This window comes from Lathyrus oleraceus, unplaced genomic scaffold, assembly GCF_024323335.1.
Source record: "Lathyrus oleraceus cultivar Zhongwan6 unplaced genomic scaffold, CAAS_Psat_ZW6_1.0 chrUn0032, whole genome shotgun sequence".
Taxonomy (NCBI): Eukaryota; Viridiplantae; Streptophyta; class Magnoliopsida; order Fabales; family Fabaceae; genus Lathyrus; species Lathyrus oleraceus.
The window spans coordinates 57,061-83,050 of record NW_026112423.1 but is presented as its reverse complement, the minus strand read 5'-3'; the positions used below and the strand labels follow the sequence as shown (position 1 = coordinate 83,050).

General features: G+C 41.0%; 3 protein-coding genes across 3 annotated transcripts; all 3 read left to right on the top strand.

Annotated features, from left to right (window-relative positions):
- Window positions 1-10,463: 10,463 nt before the first annotated feature.
- Window positions 10,464-12,245, top strand: LOC127112070 (uncharacterized). The gene is made up of 2 exons (XM_051046260.1): window positions 10,464-11,301; window positions 11,413-12,245. Exons 1-2 carry the CDS (start codon window positions 10,464-10,466, stop codon window positions 12,243-12,245), a joined length of 1,671 nt encoding a protein of 556 aa, XP_050902217.1.
- Window positions 12,246-15,481: 3,236 nt separating this feature from the next.
- On the top strand, window positions 15,482-16,319 carry LOC127112067 (centromere/kinetochore protein zw10 homolog). Its single transcript, XM_051046258.1, has one exon. It carries the CDS (start codon window positions 15,557-15,559, stop codon window positions 16,244-16,246), a length of 690 nt encoding a protein of 229 aa, XP_050902215.1. The 5' UTR covers window positions 15,482-15,556; the 3' UTR covers window positions 16,247-16,319.
- Window positions 16,320-19,926: 3,607 nt separating this feature from the next.
- On the top strand, window positions 19,927-21,774 carry LOC127112069 (uncharacterized). The gene is made up of 3 exons (XM_051046259.1): window positions 19,927-20,178; window positions 20,359-21,348; window positions 21,463-21,774. The coding sequence occupies exons 1-3, from the start codon at window positions 19,927-19,929 to the stop codon at window positions 21,772-21,774; spliced, it is 1,554 nt and encodes a 517-aa protein (XP_050902216.1).
- The last annotated feature ends 4,216 nt before the right edge of the window (window positions 21,775-25,990 follow it).

Below are 25,990 nucleotides of genomic sequence, written 5' to 3'. Positions count from 1 at the left end.
CCAAGCGCAATTGTTCTCCCAAGCCAATGAGAGAACCTAAGCTAACCTACAATGATCTAAACTTCTCCAAGCAAGATCTTCAAGGTTGTCCTCCTTTGGCACTGACTTCTTTGCTTTCTTCATATCATTACATTACATGAAAGAAACTCATTTTACATACGAGGGAGTGAGATGAGAAAAGAAGTTACATTTGGGAGATTAAGAGAGAGGCACGACACGCAGGTCGTATTTTAAAAACCCAAAACAAAACAAAGGAAAACTAAGGCCATAACCGATCACCACAAGACAATAATAAACACTTTATTATTATTATTAATTCCTTTAATTAATTAAAATCAAATTAAATTTCGACGACCGATCACACTACGCAGAGTTAGTCGGGGGTCCGCTGCCCGGACAGCGGGAACGGGTGTTCCGCTACCCGGTCAGCGGACGGTGGTTCCGCTGACCGTTCAGCGGACAGGGGTCAAGAGGGCAGCGCCCCTGCTCGAAAATTTTAATGAACAATTCATTTAAAATTGACGTCGTTTTTCGTACCAACACTTGATACTTCAAAACACTTTTTCTAGCCGAACGGGTGAATTTTTCCTTGCGTTAACCGGTTAACCACATGCGTTAACCGGTTAACACTGTTTGAAAACTTTTAGAAAATTCTTTTCTGCCTTGCATTAACCGGTTAACCATATGCGTTAACCGGTTAACACTGTTGAAAAATTTCTTGGAAAACTGTTTTCCGCCTTGCGTTAACCGGTTAACCAAATACGTTAACCGGTTAACACTGTTTGAAAATTAAAAAAAATTTATTTCGCATTGCGTTAACCGGTTAACCATATGCGTTAACCGGTTAACCATATGCGTTAACCGGTTAACACTGTTCCAAAAATGTTTAGAAGGCTGTATTCAGTTTCTCGTTAACCGGTTAACCATACGCGTTAACCGGTTAACACTGTTCGGAAAAGTGTTTAGAACGCACAACTCTTGTGCAGTCAAACCCCAATCGCATAACTCTCTGACAACACAACCCTTGTGCCGTCACTAACCCTGATGCACCAATTTCAGACCGTCAAACACATCTCGATTGTTAATTCAGTATGATTGATCAACACGTTATTGCTTCACCATACTAATGTAGGATCAAGAAGCAAACGACCATTGATCTCTCAAAGGAAAACAATCGTCGAGGGTTTGAATGAACGAAACGAGAACACTATATCATATATAATGTATTTTGCATCAGGATTACATATATCACATATATGTAACTTGATCGATCTCAATTTAACCTTTGATTCATTCTGTCTTTAATCATATTATTACAGAACAAAAACAGTTATCAGATTCATGGTTTTGTAAGTGGCTCTGATACCACTGAAGGAGAATTTCCATCCAAGGCGCAGCGGAATTAAAAATTTCTCCATTTAGTGATCCTTACGAATGGGCATGATCAGTGATAGAATCGTTACCTCTTGTGGCGATTCAAACCTTTGGTGCAGATCTCTGATAATGATCAAAATCTTTGATACAGATCCACGGGGCGATCACGAACGTTGAACGATGACAACGTCTCTACTCAGTCCACACGAACGGATTCCTTCAATCGCAGTGCTAGCTGTTATGAATGAAGGCTTTGAGTGAGAGAGAGATACGAAATTCCAACTCTTCAGTTGTGTTTTCTGTCTCAGTGAGTTACAATGCTTCTACCTAAGGGGTTCTATTTATAGAACCACTTGTGTGGGCTTCAAGCCAAAAAAGCCCACTTAAGTGCATTTTGGCCCATATCTCATAATATGCCAAAATCACTTAAGTACTTGGTACCTTACCATATTTCGTATTCTACTTAAGTACACCGTACCTTACGATGTTCCTTAATTATTCTATCTCTCATCAATCTGTCCTTTGTGTGTGACCCTATAGGTTTTCGCGACGTTGGCAATTATATTAAATCACGTATTTAACATAATAAACAGTGAGCGGTATCTAGCAACACATCACTGCTACCCAAGTCACAAAAATGTCATGTGATCTGACAAAACCTCCTGTGATAATAATTATGTGTATAATTACCCCTTTGCCCTTATGTCTATATTGAACACAAGGTATAGACCGTGTCACCCTTGTCCAATTCAATATTGGGCCCATAGACATTTATCCTGTTACGCAGGATTGGCAAATTCCATCTAGGACACTCATGTCCCTCAGCATGCTTCGTGGAGTACCCATCAACTGTCTTTATGGTTATCCAGTTACGGACAACGTTAGATCAGCAACAAAGCACTCGACTCTACATCTAGGATCCATAGTGGTTTCAGGTCGAAGAGTGGTATACACTATTATCACCATGAGAATAACTTATGACACTTTGCATAACTTTCTATATAGTATTCTCATAGCGGGTCAATCCGGTATAAATATTACTCCTAATATTCATACCTATGTTTAAGACTTGATAACTCTTTATCCATGATCCATGAGATGTGATCATCAGTCTACAAACATAATAGTCTTAATGCTTTAATGTTATCCCACTTCACATTAAAGCTCGACTACGGATACTTTAAGAATAGTGTCCTTATGTTTAATGTTTTCTCATGATTAAGTCACACTTAATACATTAAACGGACTATCTATTCCAGGGACTTTATTAATCAACCATAATAAAGAAAATGCCTTTAAATAATTCGATACAAGTACCAAAAAGTATTGTCCTCTAGGGCTTACACCAACATATACAACATCCCATAGTCACTGGTACCATTGACATATTTCAGTATCCTCTTCACTTGGTTTATGTGACTGACTTTTGGTTCAGCTTGATATCCAACACAAACACCGACGGCAAAAGCAATGTCAGGCCTGCTTGCTGTGAGATATATCAGACTTCCTATCATGCTTCTGTAGAGACTTTGATCAACACTAACACCATTTTCATCTTTGGAGACTTTTAGATGTGTAGGAGCAGGTGTCCTTTTATGACTTGCATTCTCCATGACAAACTTCTTAACAAGATTTCTGGCATATTTGCCTTGAGATAGAAAGATAGAATGTTCCATCTGCTTGACTTGTAGCCCAAGAAAATAGGCCAGCTCTTCAACAAGGCTCATTTCAAATTCAGACTGCATTTGTTTAATAAAATGTTCGACCATCTGATCTGACATCCCACCAAACACAATATCATCCACATATATTTGAGCCACCATGAGTTTTCCTCCTTCATTCTTAACAAATAGGGTCTTGTCAATGCCTCCCTTCCTGTATCCATTGTTAGTGAGGAACACTGTAGAGTCTATCATACCAAGCCCTAAGAGCTTGTTTCAAACCATAGAGGGCTTTCCTCAACTTGTACACATGCTTTGGAAGATTTGGATATGTAAATCCTTTAGGTTGTTCAACATATACTTCCTCATTTAAGTAGCCATTCAAGAAGGCACTTTTTACATCCATTTGGAACAGTTTAAACTTCAGAATACATGCCACTCCAAGTAATAGTCTAATGGACTCAAGGCGATCTACAGGGGCAAATGTTTCATCAAAGTCAACTCCTTCAACTTGAGTGTATCCTTATTCTATTAATCTTGCTTTATTTTTAGTAACCACCCCTTGTTCATCAGATTTATTCTTGTACACCCACTTTGTTCCAATGACATTTATTCCTTCAGGTCTTGGAACCAGTTCCCATACTTCATTTCTCTTGAATTGGCCTAACTCTTCCTGCATAGCATTGATCCAGAATTCATTAGTCAAGGCTCCCTTAACATTCCTAGGCTCAATCTTGGACACAAAACATCCATGTGAGATTACTTCCCTTGATCTAGTTGTGACTCCTTTATTTGGGTCTCCTATAATGAGATCTTTAGGATGATCCTTCTGAGTTCTGATAGAGGGTCCCTTAATAATTTTGTCAGCTTTAGGTTCAGCTTGAGTGAGTTCACTCTTATTACTTTTGTCTGGGAAATCAGCTGGGGGATCATTTAGGGATGTCTCAACATCATCTGTGACATCAGTCTGCTGATCATCAACCACAACATTGATAAACTCCATCAATACTTTTGTTCTGGAATTAAAGACTCTAAATGCTATGATACCAATTGAAATTCTGGTATCAGATATGAGATGTCGAAGGTAATGTCACGACACTAATATCTGAACAATAAAAACAGGATAAAAGATAAAGAACAGTGATGCAAGAGACACAAGCAATTGTTAACCCAGTTCGGTGCAAACTCACCTACGTCTGGGGGCTACCAAGCCAGGAAGGAAATCCACTAAACAAAATCAGTTCAAAGACTCTCAGTAAACAACTTCAAGTTACAGTCTTTTCACCTAATCTCTACCCGTGTGACTTCTACCTAAGAACTCTTAGATATGAGATCATACCCACTCCCCCTTAATCACAACAGTGATATAAAACAAGAATTACAATGAGAAGAAGACACTCTTCAAAGACATATACTTGATCTTGCTTAAAAGCTTCAATCAAGTAAACACACACTTATGCTTCAAAGCTTATAGTGGACAAATTACAACTAAAAAATCAGTCCAATTCAATCATCTATGGATGAATGAATGGCTTACAATACACACAACCACACAAGACTAAAACCCTTATTCTCTCTCAATATTTCGTTCGTTATTTCTTGTGTATAAAACCAGGTTTTCCATGTCCTTTATATAGAATCATTTGGCTGGGCTTGGACATCATAAAACCCTAAAACTATTTTCCATTCATATCTTCTCATGACAGTTGATTATATCTTGTTGGAAAATAAGTCAATCTGGTTGTAATTACTGATTGAATAGCGCGTTTAATCATCTCTTCAATCATACATAGATTAGGATAAAAAACGCAATCACACAATATATAACATTCAGACTGAATGTTCTGTATACAGATGTCATGACATCGGGTCTGACATCTCAGTAAAATCCTGCATATTCACATTTTAAACACCCTGCAGGTACATGTTATCTTATGTCAAGACAACACTTGTGACAACTTGTGAACGCTCTAGGTTTTACCAAAATTGCTGCCAACACATAGAACAAACAGTATATAAGTTTTCTTGTTACCTTTCTATGATCCAGTTGAACAACAAACCAATCATCAATCCAAATTGCAATTGCTACAATGAGCATATTAAAAGTACAACCTGCAACATGTTAAACATGTTACCAACCCAATTCCACCTGACTTCAATTCCACTACGACCTACAATAACCAGTCTAATTTCAATTCCACTCACTCATTAACCAACCTAAACTAACATAACTAACTGAGTTTCTCATTCACTAACCAACTGAGTTTTCTGTTAACTCAGTGAGTCAAATCCAACTAACTCCAAGCCTAAATAACTGTCTCCAATCCTAATTCCAATCCAAAAATAATCCCAAACCTAGACTCTATATAAACAGTGGATCACTCTCATTTTGGATCACTTTGAACCCTGCGAATTCTGAGCCATTTCTCTGCAATCTCTCTCACCCTCACCAAAGCTCTTACTCTCTCTCACAAAAAGACATTGAAGCTTCAAATTTTCTTGAGCTAAGCCACATTGTTCTTCATTTCCATTATTCTAAGCCAGAGAAAGAAAAAGAGACGAAGCAAGGAGAAGAAGAAGAAGTCGAGACCAGAAAACTCACAAGCAAATTATTCCGATCGTCTTCTCCGGTATGTAATTTCAGTTTCAATCGTATTTTCTTGATTTGTGCTCACCAATAGGTAGTGATTGGAATAAGGAGTAGAATCCCCATGGCTGTGAGGTTTGATTTGTAGCATACGTCGTTTAATTTAGTTAATAACTTTTAGGGTTCTTCACTTTAGAGGCGTGATTTGGCCAGTGCAGAGAGTGTCGCTCTGATTCACATCCATTTCTGTGTTCAGCTTGACTAGGAGATTAGAATGAGGTAAGAATTAGGGCCTTACGTTGAAACCGGTGCCGGCGCCGGCCGCCGGTGCGTTGAGCCAAGGAAGAGAGACGGTGAGTGAGAGTTCCGCGCGCTTCTATTTGGTTTGACTCTGTTGACTTGTCCAAGTCAACAAAGGTGTTTTGAGTGGGCTTTACCAGCCAGGCCCATGGAAATCCATTATTCACACCCTGATTCTGCTGATGCACCCCCTATGTATGTGAAGTGTTTGGGTTTGGGCTTCATTAGGCCCGTTAACACACTTTGCTTGGTTCACCACTCGTTTTTCACCTACGCCTCCCTTAGAATTGGCTGAGTTAGCATTGGGCCCAGGCGTGACCCATGCCTGTTTTTGTTCTAGATGCAATTTTTTTGGACCTGGCTTCTTGCACCAAAAAAGATGTTCTGGGCTCATCTTGCAGCCCACTGACAATTGTTGTTTGCATCCCACTGTTTTTCTTTTTTGTTTAGAATAATTAGGAAATTAATTCTTATAGAATAATTAGGAAATTAATTCTTATAGAATAATTAGGAAATTAATTCTTTTAGAATAATTAGGATTAATTCTTTTAGAATAATTAGGAAATTAATTCTCTTAGAATAATTAGGAAATTAATTCTTTTAGAATAATTAGGAAATTAACTCTTTTAGAATAATTAGGATTAATTCTTTTAGAATAATTAGGAAATTAACTCTTTTAGAATAATTAGGATTAATTCTTTTAGAATAATTAGGATTAATTTCCATTTTTAGAATAATTAGGATTAATTCACATTTTAGAATTGTTAGAAATTGATTAAGACTTTTTCATTAGAATTTTAATTAGGACTTTTAATTAGATTTTGATTAGAGACACTTAGGGTTGATTAAATTTAGGATTACCTCATTTTCTCAACATTAGGCTAATTTGTCAATTTTAAACCATGGTTAGAATTAGACATATTTTAGTAAATGACCATTTTGTCCTTATGGGCCTAATTTTGATATTTTTGTGTTGAAATTGCATGTTCCCTTTAGGATTAGAATGCAATCAATTTTAGGACTCAACATAGAATTTTATTCATGATTTTAATCAATACTTTGACATGCTCCCTTAGGATTTCTAATCTAACTTAGAATATTCAATCAATTCATAAGGCATGATCCCTTAGGTTAGTTTCTAACCATTACTAACCTCAATTAGATCCAAAATTAGTTCCCTTCAAAACTAAAATAAAACCCTCGATTAAATTGATCAAAAGCAATTTTGATTAATTAAATCCTTTGAACTTGTATAATCCTCTAGTCTAATTGAGTGACCACCTTGGTCACTTAGTAGGATTTTTCTTTCACGCTGTGGAGCTCAAGGCCTCAAGACAAGATCTTCAATCAAGGCATCCTCAGTTATACCAAGCAGCTTATTATTCAAGCACATCAAAGGCGGCATCTTCAACACTTGTTAAATCAAAGTTAGAAGAGTGTGACACGAGCCTTAAGCAATGGAGAAGGAGTGGGACTGGAGTATTCCTACCCCCATTCTGAGTATCTTTGGGTATGGGACGTATGACCCAGTGCTTATCGTATTCACCTCTATTCATAGACTTTAGCACAATTCTAACCATGCGATTAACAAGTCTATCTTCACAAAGCAAAAACAACAAAAGCAAGGACTACAATCAACAACTTATCGATCATGAATCAAGTTGTACGATACGAGTCTTAAGTAATGGAGAAGGAGTGGGACTGGAGTATTCCTACCCCCATTCTGAGTATCTTTGGGTATGGGACGTATGGCCCAGCGCTCATCGTATTCACCTCCATTCATAGACTTTAGTGAAATTCGAATCTAGCGATTGATAAGGTCTTCATCATGCAAGAAACAGCTAGAAAGATTCTTCTCTCTCCACTGGAAAGTTAGTGTGATTCTCATCATCCAGTAACTATCAAGTCTTTCTCCATTCTACTCAATTCTCAATCATTTCATTCTCAATCATTCCAATTCTAATCATTTCAATCTCAATCATCCATTTCCTCTTGCCTCCAATCAATTTCTTTTCAGCCTTAGTGGGCTGAACTACGAAAGCTCTGATTTCCTCATTGCACAATGAGGGTACGTTGGCAGGAGAACCCAGTTTCTTCGTGAGCTATCTTATTTATCAATCTACCTAATATATTGCTACACCATTCATGCAATCTATACCATCTTTTCGAGATCTATCATACTTCTCCTTGGACTCCTTGTCCATCCTTTTAGGACGTCCTGATGACAGTCCATCTCTTCAATCGAGGTTTATTTGACGCTTATCCCAAACACTAACTTCATCTTTTGTTTGGCATTTATCCCAAACACTAGCTTCATCCTTGGTTTGGCTCTCAACCCAAACGCTAACTTCCTTGTTTGGATCTCAACCCAAACGCTAACTTCCTTGTTTGGCTCTCAACCCAAACGCTAACTTTCTTGTTTGGCTCTCAGCCCAAACGCTAACTTCCTTGTTTGGCTCTCAACCCAAACGCTAACTTCCTTGTTTGGCGCTTATCTCAAACGCTAACTTCATTCTTACTCTTCGATTAAGAGTCTATCCTTCTCTTGGATCCAAGCTACTATCTTTAATTGATCTTGAACTGTCAACTCCCCAGCGAGGGATACACTACTCCTTGCACTCCATACTACCAATCTCTCTTTCTATTCTCGTAGTTCCGGACTACGAATGCTCTAACTTTCTCATTTCACCATGAGAATATGTAGGCACGAGGATGTGAATCCTTGGCGAGCATACTTCTAATTATTCCTTCTTTCGCCTTAGGGCATCACTCATATCTTCCATAATTCACTATCTACTTTCGATCATAAACCGTTCACCCAGTGACATACTGCCTCTTTGACATCGAAATACACCTTCTTTGGAATTCCATACATACCCTTTAGGACGCCTAGCGAATAGTCCGCATTTCATACCTAGAGTTGTTTGGCTCTCATCCTAAACATTTAATTCCTTCTTTTTAGCTAAAACCCTACAGTGGCGGTCCGTTAGTCCACGTATTGGTTAACGCGGTTTTCCTCTATGGTAGAAATCTCACTTCTCTTATGGATTCCAATACACTTTCACCTTTCGATTTCAAACAATACTTATCCAGTCACTTACCACCAAATACTCTATTTTGTACTTCGGTCACTTCATTCCATTCATTTCCATGATACCTCCATATTCTGCCTTCTTTCACTCCATGTGATATACCTATTCTTTGAGCCAAATACACTATACCTTTGTGCTCTATCTTGTACCCTTTTTTGTGAACCAAGAGCCGATTTGTTCGTCTTGTAAGACCCTTCAGCTTAGAAAAACATCTCCTTACTTACTTTGCAGCCATACTTAGGCAACCCTTTCTTTTCGGTTATTCCAATACAGTGATACAAGTGCTATACGCCCTCACTTGTTGGTTCACACCAGTTTTACTCTTGGGTTCGCATTTTCACCCCTGGTTGGAGTTCAAACAACATTATTCTTTGGTTCAAACCATACTTTCTATCACACTCCTTTCCACCTCCTGCCTCTAGTTCCTTGAACTACGAAGCTCTGAATTCCTCATTGCACTATGAGGATACGTAGGCATGAGGGCCCCAATCCTCACCGAGCAATTTATCTATTTCTCTTCCTTTCCCATTTTTTTGCGAGTAACCTTAGATCTAACACCTATTCGAGCGAGAACAATCAAAACGGTTCCCATGGACTACCATGGATGTTTGGGGTGCTAATACCTTCCATTTGCATAATCGACTTCCTTACCCATCATATCTTTTTTTCCCCGGGTTTTATCGATGTTTTCCCTTCCCTTTGGGGATAAATAAAGTTTGATGGCGACTCTGTTGTATGTTCGAGCGTACGATACGTTCGGGTATATTTCCGCTAGCTTCAGCTGGCGACTCTGCTGGGGATACTTCGTTACTGGGAGTATTTCCTGGTCGCTAAAAGGAGTCGAGCCTAGTTTAGGTTGTTCCCTCGCTAGTTTAGGTGTTTACCTTATAACTTTACTCGCCTTTATTTATCGCATTCGCTTTATATTATAGATATATCTGTTACACTGTTGTTGGGATAGGTTAGATTACATGAGAGGAAAGCTCTATACCCGAGCTTAGTATACACATAGGTTAGACTCGTGGATAGTCGTGTACTCCTGCGTTTCGCATGTTGGGGGTCACGAGAACCACACCCAGACTAGATTCACTTGGAAGTACTTATGTCCTGTGAGTATTCACTACGGCAGGGTATTTTCATTTCGAGTCGATGACTCTGGGAGACTTTCTAGGGACCACCTTGGAGCATAGTCCACACTTGTGAGGGGGATATGGGTTTTCATTGCAGGAAACCATAGACTCTACCTACCTTGATACTCATGTACATCGAACTTCTGAACTTGCAACATGTGGCACTTACAGATTGTCCAGAACTTGCCTGGGTTCCGACCCTATATGACTTATTATCATATCATCATTGCATTATCATTCATCATGACAAATTTTTGCATATGCATATTTTCCAGGAATCCAAGAATCTAGTCTATCCATCCAGCAATTGAAGTGAAGTATGAATCCCGAGAGGAAGAGCATCCATAATTACAAGTTTGTGGAACCTCCATTGGCTGTATTGAGAGGGCTTGGAGCACGTTTAGACCTGACTCACAAAGACGCCTTCAAGGAAACGTATGGTAACCTGCTGAGTATTCTGAACACCGAGGTCAACATCACCGATGTGCACACCTTGGTGCAGTTCTACAATCCACCACTAAGGTGCTTCACTTTCCAAGAATATCAGCTAGCGCCGACATTGGAAGAGTATTCTCATATTTTGGGTATCAGGATAAAGAACCAAGTGCCCTACATCCGCACTAAGGAGCTTCCTGAATATCGAGAACTTGCTGAAGCTCTGCATATAGGAAAGAAGGAGATAGAATTAAACCTGAAACCAAAAGGTGGAATCCATGGCTTCACCTCTAAGTTTCTCGTGGACAAAGCTATCACTTTCGCTGAGGCTGGAAGCTGGACGGCCTTTAACGTCCATCTAGCTTTACTCATCTATAGGATTGTGCTGTTTCTGAATATAGAGGAGTTCGTAGACTTGGCTGCTATTCACATCTTCTTGACTCAGAACCTGATTCCCACTCTCCTTGCTGATACTTACTATTCCATTCACGTAAGGACCCAGAAGAAGAAAGGGACTATCGTTTGTTGCACCCCTTTACTGTATAGATGGTTTATTTCGCATCTACCCAGTGAAGGTCCCTTCGTTGAGAACAAAGATAATCTGAAGTGGTCCCAGAGGATCATGTCCTTAAAAGCCGGAGACATTCCTTGGTATTCTCGAGTATATGATGGTGTCAAGCTCATCCTCAGTTGTGGGGATTTTCCTAATGTGCCTCTTCTTGGTACGAAAGGAGGAATCAACTACAACCCGAGGTTAGCATTACGACAACTTGGATATCCTATGGTGGACAAACCTGATCTCGAAAGTGTAGAAGGTTTTGTTTTGTATGAAGGAGTCGAAGAGCCAGAGTTGGTCAAGAAGATTGTCAAGGCTTGGGGGTTGATTTATCCTCAAGGAAGAGCAGAGATGGGTAAGAAGAATTGTATCGCCAAGGAAGCCTACACCAGTTGGGTCAAGAGCAGAGTCAGTGAGGTCTTATTGCCGTTCCCGCCGGAACCATCCATGGACCTCCAATCTTCTGAGCTAGAGAACCAGCCTAATTCTGAGATGGATGAATTGAAGAAGGTTATCAAGACTCTAGAGAAAGAGAATGTCGATCTCAAATCCAAACTTGCTAAAATCTCATTGGAGAAAGAGATCCTGAAATTCAATCTGAATCAGAAGAGGGACCGAGTTCACCAAGCTGATGATGAGGTACAGACCGAGGTTTTTAAAAGACTCAAAGTGGGTGACACCCTCAAAGGGACTTATGCCAGTCTGATGACCAAAAATAAGCAGTTAGCCGAAGCCCAATACCGAGCTGGTAAAGCAGAACTAGAACACATGGAGCAAATGAAGAAACTTCAAAGCCTTCTAGAAGCTTGTAAGAAGGAATTAAAGGATGAAAGAAGCTGCAACAAACAACTAGAAGTCACCCTTCGCCAGAACCAGTACGAGTTGAATCAGAAGCTAGAAGAGATCCAAAAGTTGAAGGAGCAGTCACATGGGAACCCAAACAACAGCAACATACAGTTGAATGAGCGTCCTGAAAACCCCTCCGGCCGAGGGAAGATAGTTGTGAACAATTCCCCATCCGAAGGAAGTGTGATGTTGGGAAAATGGATCGCCTGCTTGTCTCCCAAATCACATGCTTACTACGAGGAGTTGTTGTCTAATTATTTCTAGTCACTTGTATTCTAGTAGATTGAGGTCTGATTGGACTAATGTGATCTTCTTGTAGCCGATGGGCATTTTCTTGATGTATTTGTATTCTATTTTACTGATATGGAATAAAAAGAGTTTCTCGATTATTGGCGTCATAAACTATCTCTCTTTATTCGCTTCATAATTGCTTGTGTAAATAGACTCGCGGATTCCTTGGAATTTTTTTGTCTTCACAAAATAATAATAGTAATATTAAATGCACACATCAAATCTTTTGCATGCATACATGCATCACTGCATATACTTGCCAAAAACTGCCAGAAAACAAAATGCTTACACTCGCCGTTTTGCTGCAGCAACAACGACGACTCGTCATTCGTACTACACACGTTCCAGCAAAGCTAAGATCATGGCCGAATATGAAGCCGACAAAGCTGATGTTCGTGAATCCCTTGCCCAGGTGCAAGTTGAGATGAATGTCTTCAGGGGCAACATGGAGACCATCTTGGAGCTCCTCCAATCTCAGAGGAACCCTACCTCTGCTGCTGCCAACGTCACCCGTGCTGCTGGGGTGACCATTGCTGATACTGCTTCTGGCACTACCGTCGATCCTCCGACGGAAACTGTGGTGCCCAACTCTGGGAACCTCCAGGTGGTCCCCACGGATCCTGCTAGGCTTGCTGCTGCCTACCCGTGGGGAATGCCTCACCACCTTGCTGCTAGCCTCACTAGTGGGGGAGCTTTCTTCCCTCACTCGGCTCTTACCACTGCTGCTGGAAACTCTGGTTTCCCTTGGGTTCTCCCTGCTCTCCACAATACCCCTGTCATTACTGCTGACCCGGAGGACAACCAGGGTCAGGTCCCTGATGACCTCCCTAAGGACGATGAAGACTATTGAGGCCCGCACCTCCACTTCCAACTGCCTAGCTAGACTGCTCAAGTTGCGAGCACCGGTCAGATTCCCGTCCCTTTTGGCTACCCAGGGGAAGGATCTGTGCCCATGATGATGAACCCTGCATCCCAGTTGTCATACCCCAAAATTTACCCTACCCTTCACCATGATCATATATATCACTAACCTAAATATTTGCATATCATCATGAGCATACATTTCATCTACATAAGTAAGGTTCAACACAAGATGGCAGTGACTTAAATTCAGAGCTTTATGCTTACACCTAGTGGAAGCTAGGATTTCTCAGCAAACTTGGGGTTGGGGGGGGGGGGGGCAACCAAACCCTAGCACGGAGATGCTTGGGTCCTATGCTTATATCTGGTGTCAATGGTGGTTTCTTGAGGGATCAAAACCCTGATTTAGGGGTCCTCACTTGGTCATGGTTCCATAAACCCTAATCAGGTCAAACTCCTATTAGGTGACCTCCTAACCCTAGTTTCAGCTGGCACATCATCATTCATGATGCTTGATCTCCTTGCTTGGTTAAATTTGCATTCAACAACTTCTTGTTCCTGGTTCATTCATGTGGAGTTCTTGGTTGTGTTTCTGTTCACCATGCTCATGATCATTGATTCTAGTGTTTGGTTTATGTAGGTTGTAGTTCAGCATATCTTGATCCTTTCTAAGTCCTTTGTTTCATGATTATCCTGGGAGTGTCACTCATGATTAGTTCAGTCAACGTCATTATACTATCCATTTCACTCTATGTCAGTACATGTTCAAGATCCATTCATTCATATAAGATAACTTCAAATTCATTTCAAGAGCCATTCAGTTCAAATACCAATCCAAGTTCATTCAAATGAAGAAATGCCATTCATTACATGATCATAAAAGGTTCATTACATGAAAAAATACAAAGAAAGAGGTGTTGGTCAACAGTTGACTTTTTGGTCAACATTTGACTTTTTGGTCAACCGTTGACTTTTTGGTCAACTTTGACCAAAGTCAACCCCAAATTCCTAAAACCCTATATCCCCAATCCCAATTCTGATTCCATTCTCAATCTTTAATCTTTGACTGTTGTTTTTGGGTTTGCCATGTGTTGTGAGTGGTCATAAAACTCAGTTTTGGCCATCGTGCTGCTTTGTTCAACTAATCACCATTACCATATGCATTCATGGCCTACAAGGGAGACCAAAGCCATTCAGCAGCTGCATACAGGGCTTGACATCCACAGTTATCAAGCAATGTAGAGGTTTGAGGTGCTTTGCCACCTTGCTGACCAAGTTGTCACAACACCTAGCAAAAACATTGAACCACAGGTCAAAATCAGAACAGAACCATGGTCATGATATAAGGAATCTAGGTGTAGAACTGCAACCAAACAATAGTGGTATCTCACTTACAGACTCACATCCAACCTGTTATGGAAATTATAGAATTTTGCAACACTTTGCTGCTAACCCATCTGATCATGAACCAAGCCATATGCTGCAATGGACAAAGCTTCCTGCTAAAGACAAACAGTGCATTCCATTGACACATAAATCCAGTCATAATATTTCATAAACCTAGCATACAAAGCCAAAGGCATAACAGTATTACAATGTGTATAACTCAAGTTAAAGTGGCTACCTTGGCTAAACTCTGGTTTGAACATGATAGGCCAAGCCTGCAAAACCAGTGGTGCACCATAATGCTGCATCAAGATCTAAACCAGGAAGGGAATTGAGCAGTTTGTATACCGTGTGATTTATTTGGCACATGCCTGGTTGTGGCCCTGCAGTTCAGAGCATCATTAAGGGAACCACCAAGTATGAATAGAAACTTGCAGCAGAGCCTGCAGAACATTTACCAAACCCTGTCCAAAACACACATAGACCAAGTGAAACAAGGCTTCACCTGCAATAAAGCAGGACCTGTTTGGGGTACTAGAGAGCAAACCTAAACCATACTCGTTTCAAGCTGCAGCAGCAAGGCAATGCAAAACCTGCAATTAGCCATTTGGTCACTTCAACAAAGCAGACTCAGCAGTTAGTAACAGCAACAATTCAGTCAGATATACCTGTTGCAGCTATCATCACAAGCAGCTCAGCCTTGTACAACAACCAACCATGTTCACACCAGTTCAAGCAAAACTGTCAAAACCATTCCATAAGCCAGTGATCCACCTGCTACATTAGCCAGCCTACAAGCCAAGGCATGAACACCAATCAAATCATAAATCCATACTGTCATATGCTGTGTGCATTGATTATAAACCTAAGGCTGCAGTCAGTTGCAGAATGATAGAAATTTTTACCTGCTGCAGACCTGTGCTTGACTTCACATCCATAAACACCAAGCCAATTCACCAACTGATGCTTCAAAACTACCTGACTTTCAGAAGATTATCAAATGTACATCTGACTTTGAAACAACTTTAAAAGAGCTTATGTTCATTTCATCAGATGACAAGGATAACAGGCTAAGCAGTTTTGTTGAAAATGTTGAGGTTCACTTTGCCTTTAAGAAAAAGACAAAAATCTTGGCAAAAGCTAGAAATCTGCTCCTTGAATGTGACTTTTCCATTCCTCAAGAGTATACAAGGGATGGTTCTATTTGGAAGAATGATGAAACTTCTGATCTTTCATCCAGCCATGTGGTTGATTTGCTTTTCTCATCAGAGAAATGTTTGGTATCCAAAGCAGCCAAACAATTGATGGAACTAATTCATCAGACACTGCAGGATGTCTGCCTATCATCTACAAGAGTTGCTTTGGAATTTTATAATGCCGATAGAGATGCTATACTTCTTTATGAAGTGGTAGTCCCTGTCAAGCTAGAGAGGCAGCTTGGTAGCTTCAATCAAGTTGCTGTTCTGATGCATAATGACTGCCTTTATCTTTCTCAAGAAATACTTGGATTTGCATTTGAGTATCGGGCAGATTTTCCTAGTTCGAAGAAGGAGCATGCCGTGTTTGCTGATTTGGCCCCAAGATTTCAGCTTTTGGCAGAAGAAATATTGCAGAGACAAGTTCACCTTGTTATTTATAACTTGAAGGAGGCTATAGACAGTGCTGATGGATTTCAGAATACTCATCAAATGCATCAATTTGAGTCTGCTAAATTCAGCATTAATTAGGTTGTTTTCATTCTGGAAAAAGTTCATATCATAGGGGAACCATTTTTGCTTCCTTCAACTTACAGGAAAAGCATGTGTGTATCACATCAGTTGCATCATTAATCCACCAATCAGAAATACCTGCTGCAATGCCATGCTATAAGAAACCAAGCTTGCATATCCATAACACCATTCAACATCCATAATGCATAACGAGGTTAGAAATCATGTGGTAGCAAGCGAAACAAATGGCACCCCACTGCAACTTCAGAGATACCTGCAAAAGTGGACCAAGGTGATTCTAATGGCTACACCAGCAAAATCCATAACAGTTGGCAATGCAAGGCAAGAAATGGAATTTGAGTCATAATCATGGTAATTACCCTGTTGCAGAACCAAAGCCAAGAAAACCTGCAGAAACAGGGCAAGTTATCTGAGCATACCAACACAGACCTACAATCCAAAAAAAAGCAGTTCAATTCAAATCAATGAGTTTCAAAACAATAAGCAGTTCAGGAAGTTAAGGTATCCAAACCAATTTGGTTCAATGCAAATATCCGCAGTGGGGACTTCAGTGAATAAGTCAAGGAGTGAAGCGTGCCATTCAATTTTCTAAATCCCACGTGACTTAATTCATGATGTAAAAACTCACCTTCTCATTCACTTAAATGCCAGCTGGATGATTCAGATTGAACCATTCCGACTTAATTCTCCAATTTGCCCTTGGATCAAGCTTATATAAGAGGCAATCATTGCCAATCATTGGGGTTCAGACTTTTTTTCCCTCATTCCAAAAGCATTTTGCACTCAATTCCCACCTTCAGTACACGCTCTTTTTTCCATTGTTGTGAGAGCTTCATCACTCGAAGCTCTACACGGAAGAGCTAAGCCACCTCCACCGCCGGAAGCTTCGAAGCTCGCAGATCGTTATCACTCACACGCTTCCAGCTTGCTCCAACACTGTGAGAAGAGGCAGAGAGGCGCTCAGAAGTTGTGCGTGTTCGTCATCATCGTTGCCACCTCCGTCGTCGTCTTCGACAGGTAGCTCTTAATCCGTATGCTTACGCTTCGATTTATTTGCCATAAGGATGTATTGGATAGTAGAAGTTGTCACCATTGCGTAATCCTTTGTGAAATTCTGGTATAATCTCCATTATAGAACCAATTGCATTTCTGCTTGTGAATAAGCTTTGTGAATAAGCGCGTTTGGTAAGCGCTTTTCTGTTTGCGTTTTCATTTTTTTTTTTGCTACCTGCGTATGGTAGATGCCTCGTAGAGGCTTGGATCAAGCCCCTAATGTATTTGGTCTTTCACCTCCCTTGTCCACTGATCCAACCCCCCGCGAATGGGCCTTCCCTGCCATCTTCAGGCCCGTTACGCATATCTCTTCATCCACTCCACATGTTTTGGTTGTTCAGTCCATTAGCATAGTTTATTTTAGATATTAGGATGATTAGGTATTGGTTATTAAAAATAATTAGGATTAATTGTGTTTAGAATTGAATTTAGGAGTTAATTTTGTTTAGAATTTAATTAGAATTGATTTTCTAGAATTGACTTGGTAATTGTTTTAGAATTTGTTTTTTTTAATTGCTTTGATGATTCAATTTTGGAATTGATTTGGTATTTGTTTTAGAACTTAATTTTGTTAAATGTTTTGGGATTAATTATTGATAATCATTTAGAAATTAATTTTTGATCTAACATCTAACATTTACCACCTAACTTCTAATTCTTTAATTTTTTAACTCTAACATTTAATTTTCGCGTTTCTAACTTCTAACTCTTTACAATTCCGCTTCTAACTCCTTTAATTTCCGCATTTTATAATTCCGCATCTAACTCGTAACATCTAATTTTCGTCATTTACTTTATTTTCTTTTATTTTGCTTTATGTTATTCCATCATATTCACTCCATTCTAAAATGAATCTAAAAATGGTTAAGACCTAAAAAATGAAAAAGATAACAATCTCCCAAGCATGAAGAGAACTTTGGACAATGGACTTAGAGACTCATTAGGACCCTTTGCAAAAGAGGCTTTGGACAAATGTGATCTAACATGGAAGAAGCATGCAAGAATCAAGAAGAATTTGTAATATCAATTGTAATCTTTTACTTGCTTTCCCATTTAGAACACAATTGCACACACATGGCTTTCTCTTGGGCTACCTGACAATGAGACCTTTTATTTCCGCACTCCCTTGTACTTTACATGTACGCCCCTCCCATTTCCGATGTACGCATTTACTTGCTTTCTTTTATTGCTTGTTAGCTACTCCTTAGGCATTAGGAACGCACACCATTTCGCAACCAATAATCAAACCCTTGATCCAACGTCAAGCGGTCTTTTCAAATCAAAACAAATAAACAAACCCTTGATCCAACGTCAAGCGGCCCTTTTCTAAGTCAAACTCAAAAACACAATAAATGGCGATTAGGATCGTACGTCACGAGCCTTAAGCGATAAAGAAGGGATGAGACTGGAGCTTTCCTACACTCATTCTGAATGCTTCGAACACAAGACGTTTGGCTTGACCGTTTGAGGTATTCACCTTTATCCATAGTCTTTAGTGCAATCCGAAATCAATAATACTTTCTCAAAACTTAAAAACAATCCAACACATTCAAACCTTTTGTTTGAGCCTTAGGGCGACACCATCGAAAACCCTTCTTCAAGGTAAATAAAATCAACCAAACAAACCAAACAATTTCAAAACCACGAACTACGAAAGCTCTGATTTCTCACTTCAACAAGTGGGCATACGTAGGCACGAGGATCCCAATCCTTGGCGAGCACACTAATTTAAAACCTACCTCCACTCCGCAATCCTTTGGCAAGCAAGCATTCGATAAACAATACACACGTAAGCGCAAACATCCTAGATGGTTCCCATGGAGTACCATGGATGTGAGGGGTGCTAATACCTTCCCCTTGCATAACCGACTTCCGAACCTGTTCGTGGTTACGACGACCACTCTTTGGGGTTTTCTCGATATTTTCCCTTTCCTTTGGAATAAATAAAAACCGATGGCGACTCTGTATTTTTCGCGTAGCGACACTAGTATATGCAGGCAGGGGCACCCCAGGCTCCCAATGCTCAACCTGGGATGCAGTACTTTCAACCTCCCGCTGTTGCTCAGACTGTGCCACCAGGCTTCTCTTACCCGCCAATATGGTTCAACCCGAGCATGCCAGCGCCAGTCGCTCCTGAAGCCTCTTTACCCGCCAGTCAAATCGCTTTTCCTGTTGTTGATCCGACCAAACCGGCGGACTACCAACTCCTGGACGATAGAATAAGGGCCATTGGTGGCTTCTCTTATTTTGGGATAGACGCTCGAGACCTCTGCTTGGTCTCGAACGTGGTCTTGCCTCAGAAGTTCAAAGTGCCTAATCTCCCCAAGTATAAAGGTCTTAGCTATCCCCGCAGTCACCTTACTATGTACTGCAGGAAGATGGCTTCACATATTGATAACGACAATCTCCTGATTCATTGCTTCCAAGACAACCTGAATGGGGCTTCCTTGGATTGGTATATGAGTTTGGAGCGCTTAAAGATCCGATCATGGAGAGACCTCTCCGAGGAATTTTAGAAACAATACAAATACAACCTTGACATGGCTCCGACAAGGCTTCAACTACAGAACCAGTCACAAAGGTCTAATGAGACCTTCAAAGAGTATGCTCAACGGTGGCGCGAAATGGCGTCTAAGGTTCGACCAACACTATCTGATAATGAGTTGGTTAACATCTTCATGGGCACGTTGCATGGGCTGTACTTTGAGAAAATGATTGGTAGTTCATCAACAAACTTCGCCGATATGGTCACAATTGGGGAACGTGTTGAGAATGGGCTGAAGTCAGGGAAAATAACAGACACGACCGCGCCGCAGTCCGTCAACAAGAGATCGCATGGGGGCTTCGCGAAGAAGAAGGAGGGGGAAGCAAACGCTGTGATGGCGAAGGCTTTCCCCCGACGTCGAGTTCCGACAGCCCCTATGCCGTATTATCCATACCAGTACATTGTCGTAGCTCAATACCAACAGTCGCCTTTCCAGTATCAACCGCAGAGAGACAATCGACCATCAACATCCAATCAGAGAAATCCAAAACAATAATATAATCGAGCACAGAACCGAGGGAATAATTTTGGGAACCGCCCCCAGTTTGACAAAATCCCGGTGCCGTACTCCGAATTAGTCCCCTATCTGGTTCATGTGGGGGAAATCATACCAAAGGAATTGCCCGTGGCCACTCCTCCATTCCGCAACAACCATGATCCTAATGCTTCGTGCGCGTATCATGCCGGATTCATAGGGCACTCCAAAGAAAATTGTTGGGCACTTAAGTGCAAGATTCAAGATTTGATCAACCAGAACATCCTGACCTTCTCCGAAGAAAAACCGAATGTAAAGACCAATCCTTTGCCGAATCATAGTGGCACATCAGTCAACGCCGTAATTGAGGAGGTAAAGGCCGAAGTCGTACTGAAAGTTGAAGAGGTGAAGACTCCGATGTCTGTTGTGTTACAAAAGCTTGAACAATTTGGGTTTTTGGAAGAGGTGCATGAAGATTATACAGTATGCAAGTATGATCCCGATAGTTGTGAGCAGTTGAAAGGGTGCGTGCAGACACTAATGGACCAAGGTTTAATACAGTTCTCTAAAGCTCAAGCAGCAACAGAGGTGGCAGTAGTTGAACCAATAACTATTGTATACAGGAAGAAGAAGGTTGAAGCTCCTCCCAAAAGGATTCAACCGATCCATTTCCGTGTCCCAACTCCATTTCCGTATCAGAACACCAAGGCAGTGCCTTGGAATTATGAGACCACGGCGTATTTGGGAGGGAAAGAAATCCACATTCCTGATACAAAGATTGTCAACATCGCTGGAGCGGGAGGCATGAATCGAAGTGGCCGTGTATTCGCTCCTAAATACACTCCTAGGGTGTCTCCAGCACCCACAATTGTCTCACCTAAAGAGAAGGCAACTCCTACGCCGACTCCGCAGGCAGGGGCAACTGTACCCGCCACTCCGACCGTGATGACTGCTCCAGTAATGACGAGAGTTATTGATAATGATAAAGCTGCAGAGGCCGAAGTCTCCAAAGGTAAAAGGCTGATGGTTAAAAAAGAATAGTCTGATGATCACAAGAAGAGTATCACCTTTGAGGAAAGTCAGGAATTCCTCAAACTGATCAGAAAGAGTGACTTCAAGATTGTTGAACAATTGAATCAGACGCCTTCCAAAATATCAATTTTGTCTTTATTGTTGAGTTCCGAGGATTACCGCAAAGCATTGCTGAAAGTTCTAAATGCCGCTCATGTGATGCAAGATATCACGGTCGATCAATTTGATGATGTGGTTGCCAATATCACCACCAGTAGGTATCTGGGATTTAATGAAGCAGAGTTACCTCCTAAGGGAAAGGCTCACAACAAAGCACTACATATTTCGGTCACATGTACGGACTCTCTCTTATCCCGAGTCCTTGTTGATACTGGATCCTCGCTTAATGTACTGCCAAAATCTACATTAAGTCAGTTATAGTTTAAGGGGCCCGAGATGAGAACCAGTGCATTGATCGTTAGAGCTTTCGATGGTTCTCGAAGGCAGGTAATTGGGGAGGTCGATTTGCCGATTTGTGTTGGACCACACCAGTTCGATATTACTTTTCAAGTCATGGACATCAACCCAGCCTACAATTGTTTGTTGGACCAACCGTGGATTCATGCCGCTGGGGAAGTCACTTCTACTTTGCATCAGAAGTTGAAGTACTTGATAGATGACAAGCTGGTAATTGTGTATGGGGAAGAAGATTTGTTGGTCAGTGAACTCTCTTCCTTCAGATATGTCGAAACAGATGAGAGGATCGTCGAGGTTCCGCTCCACTATCTAGAGTTTGAAGATGCCAGTTCTGCATCTACCAACAACAATCAATCATCCGCTACCATCCTATCCTCAACGAAGAGTGCCAAGCAGACATTGGAGAAAGGCCCGCTTCCCGGTTTGGGTAAGGTCGTCAATGTGGCAGAAAAGCACGACAGGTTTGGTATCAGTTATCACCTAGCAACACGTAAGGTGAGTCCAAAGAAAAAGCAATTCAACCCGGTCAAACTCAGCAGTGCCGGCTACACGACATGATTCATGAAGAGATTGAGGTTTACGTGGACGACATGATCGCCAAATCCAGAACTGAGGAAGATCACTTGGTTAATTTGAGGAAGTTATTTGTCAGACTTAGAAAGTTTAAACTGCGTCTGAATCCAGCCAAATGTACTTTTGGAGTCCGATTAGGTAAACTCATGGGTTTCATAGTCAGTCAGAAGGGTATTGAGGTTGACCCCAACAAAGTTCGAGCCATCCAAGTTATGCCAACTCCCCGAACATAAAAAGAAGTCTGAGGCTTCCTTGGGCGACTTAATTACATCTCCAGGTTCATATCTCACCTGACAGCTACCTGTGAACCGATTTTCAAGTTGTTGAGAAAGAATCAATCGATTGTGTGGAATGACGATTGCCAAGGGGAATTCGATAAAATAAAAAGTACTTGCAAGAACCACCAATCCTGGTACCACTGGTTCCGGGTAGACCACTCATTATGTATCTGACAGTGTTGGATGAATCTATGGGTTGTGTTTTGGGTCAACATGACGACACAGGCAAGAAAGAACATGATATCTACTACCTCAGCAAGAAATTCACTGAATGTGAGATCCGATACTCACTTTTGGAGAAGACTTGTTGTGCCTTCACTTGGGCTGCTCGACGCCTGAGGCAATATATGATTTGCCACACTACTTTATTGATATCCAAGATGGATCCGATAAAGTATATATTCGAAAAGCCTGTTGTTACTGGTAGAATTGCCCGGTGGCAAATGCTGCTAACCGAGTATGATATACAGTACGTGACCCAGAAAGCAATAAAAGGGAGTATTCTGTCTGACTATCTAGCTCACTTTCCTGTTGAAGGCTACCAATCATTTAAGTTTGACTTTCCAGATGAAGACATCATGTTTATCAGAGATTTTACTATGCCAGGCTTCGAGGTAAGTCCTAAGGAAGGCCCCGAACCAGGATCGCGATGGACGCTCATGTTCGGCGGTGCTTCCAATGCCCGAGGTCATGGTATAGGTGTTGTTGTCACTTCTCCAACTGGTTTCCACATCCCTTCACCGCTAGATTATGTTTTGACTGCACCAACAATATGGAAGAATATGAAGCATGTATCTACGGTTTAGAGGCGACAATCGACTTGAGAATCAAAATCCTCGAGGTATTCGGTGATTTAGCTCTGGTAATCAGTCAAGTGAAAGGCGACTGGGAGACTCGAGATAGCAAGTTGATACCCTACAAAGAGCATATCAGAAAACTGATCCCCTATTTTGATGAGATCTCCTTTCATTATATTTCTAGGGAAGAAAATCAGTTAGCAGACGCTCTAGCTACGTTGGCATCTATGTTCAAAGTCAAATGGAAGAATGAGGCACCATCCATCCAAATTGACCACTTAGATGAACCCGCACATTGTCTAGCAATTGAGGCCGATCCTGACGATAAGCCTTGGTTCTATGACATAAAGACATTTTTGGATAAACGACAGTATCCCGAGGGTATATCCATTACCGATAAGAAGGCTCTAAGAAGACTCTCCTCTAAGTTCTTCCTAAACGGTGATGTGTTGTATAAGAGGAATTATGATTTTGTACTGCTCAGATGCGTGGATAGACACGAAGCTAGTACAATCATAAGGTCCATACACAAAGGTTGCGAGGGTGTACATGCGAAAGGTCCTGCTATGGCTAAGAAGATTCTCTGGGCTGGTTATTATTGGACGACAATGGAGGTTGACTGCTACAACTTTGTGAAAAGATGCCATAAGTGCCAGATATATGATGATAAGATCTTTGTACCACCAACTCCGTTGAATGTTCTAACTTCTCCATGGCCCTTTTCTATGTGGGGCATCAATATGATTGGGATGATCGAACCCAAAGCTTCCAATGGACATCGATTCATCCTAGTCGCAATTGATTACTTCACGAAATGGGTCGAGGCTGCTTCATATGCTAATGTCACTCGATAGGTGATTACCCGGTTTATCAAGAAAGAGATAATTTGCCGCTATGGGGTACCTAGCAAGATCATCACTGATAACGCCAGTAATCTCAACAACACTATGATGAGGGAGTTGTGCGAAGAATTTAAGATCGAGCACCACAACTTTTCACCATACCGGCCCAAGATGAATGGTGCCGTAGAAGTAGCTAACAAGAATATCAAGAGGATCGTCCAGAAGATGGTCAAGACATACAAGGACTGGCACGAGATGTTACCGTTCGCCTTGCATGGTTACAGAACTTCAGTCCGCACATCCACTGGGGCAACTCCGTACTCTCTGGTTTATGGGATGTAGGTTGTCCTACCAATCGAAGTCGAGATTCCTTCACTCAGGGTCATCATGGAAGCAGATCTTGAGGAAGCTGAATGGGTTCAATCTCGATATGAAAAACTGAATCTAATTGAAGAGAAGCGTTTGACGGCCGTCTGTCATGGCCAGTTATACCAAAGACATCTCAAACAAGCTTTTGATAAGAAGGTTCTTCCTCGGTCGTACCATGCTGGAGACCTCGTGCTCAAAAGATATTCTGCCATTCACTCAGACCCGCGAGGCAAATGGACTCCCAACTATGAGGGACCTTTCATAGTCAAAAAGGCCTTCTCAGGTGGGTCTCTAATTCTCACAACAATGGATGGGGAAGATTTTCCCTCGCCGGTGAACGCAGACATAGTCAAAAAATATTATGCCTAAAAAGAAATGATGAAAAGCCCGCTAGATTGATCTCCATAAGGTGAATCTAGGCAAAAATGGCTATCCCGATGGACCAAAAAATGATTTGTCCATGCAAAAGTTAGGGAATATATTTGAAGCTCGCTAAGCCGAAAACCTGAAAGGGCGGCTTAGGCAAGAAGTAGCATCCCGGTGGACAAAAAAAATTGAAAGATCCAGGCAAAAGTTAGGGATAAAGGCATTAACTATGATTTTTGAGTCCACACGCTACAAGCTAGATATCAGAGGGTCAAAGACCGATCCAGTCACCGTCAGCTGAAGCAAGGCCTTGGGGTTCAGATTATATGGTAGATTAAGGCCAATGTTGTAATCAATGGAGAAAATCATACAAAATATTTCCCATTGCCATTTCAATTATTTTTTCAATTTTTGTAACGTCCTCATTAAGGGCGTTTGCATCCTTTGTACTTAACATATGTACATATTCCATATCAATAAAATTCAGTTGTTCCATCCAATGTGTTGTTCTATGTTTTGTATGCAAATAACTGACTTGTCTTAATCACATAATGCCTTAAAATTCTGGGGAATAATAAAAGGATACATTAAAGAGAAATAATCTGCATTACCGTTGAAATCTGATAAACCTGATAGGTGATTGTTGACTCAACTATAGTGTTGCTTGGATGCCTGTGACATTCAATTGACTAGGGTACCCTGAGGACTCCAGCCTTTCAGTGTTCCTTAACAAGCAGGGGGTTCCGTGATGGCAGCATTGACACCAATTGGAACTTCTTGGCTATCATGTTCTAATTCTTGATGACGAGTCGAAATCCTGACCATAATAAAGACTCGCCCCCATAAAAGCATGCATCATAAAAAATAAGCATACCACATGCATTGCATAAAACATACCCTCCACATTGGTAATAAAACCAATCATTTAGTCCGGCAAATTTCGGGCACATAAGTA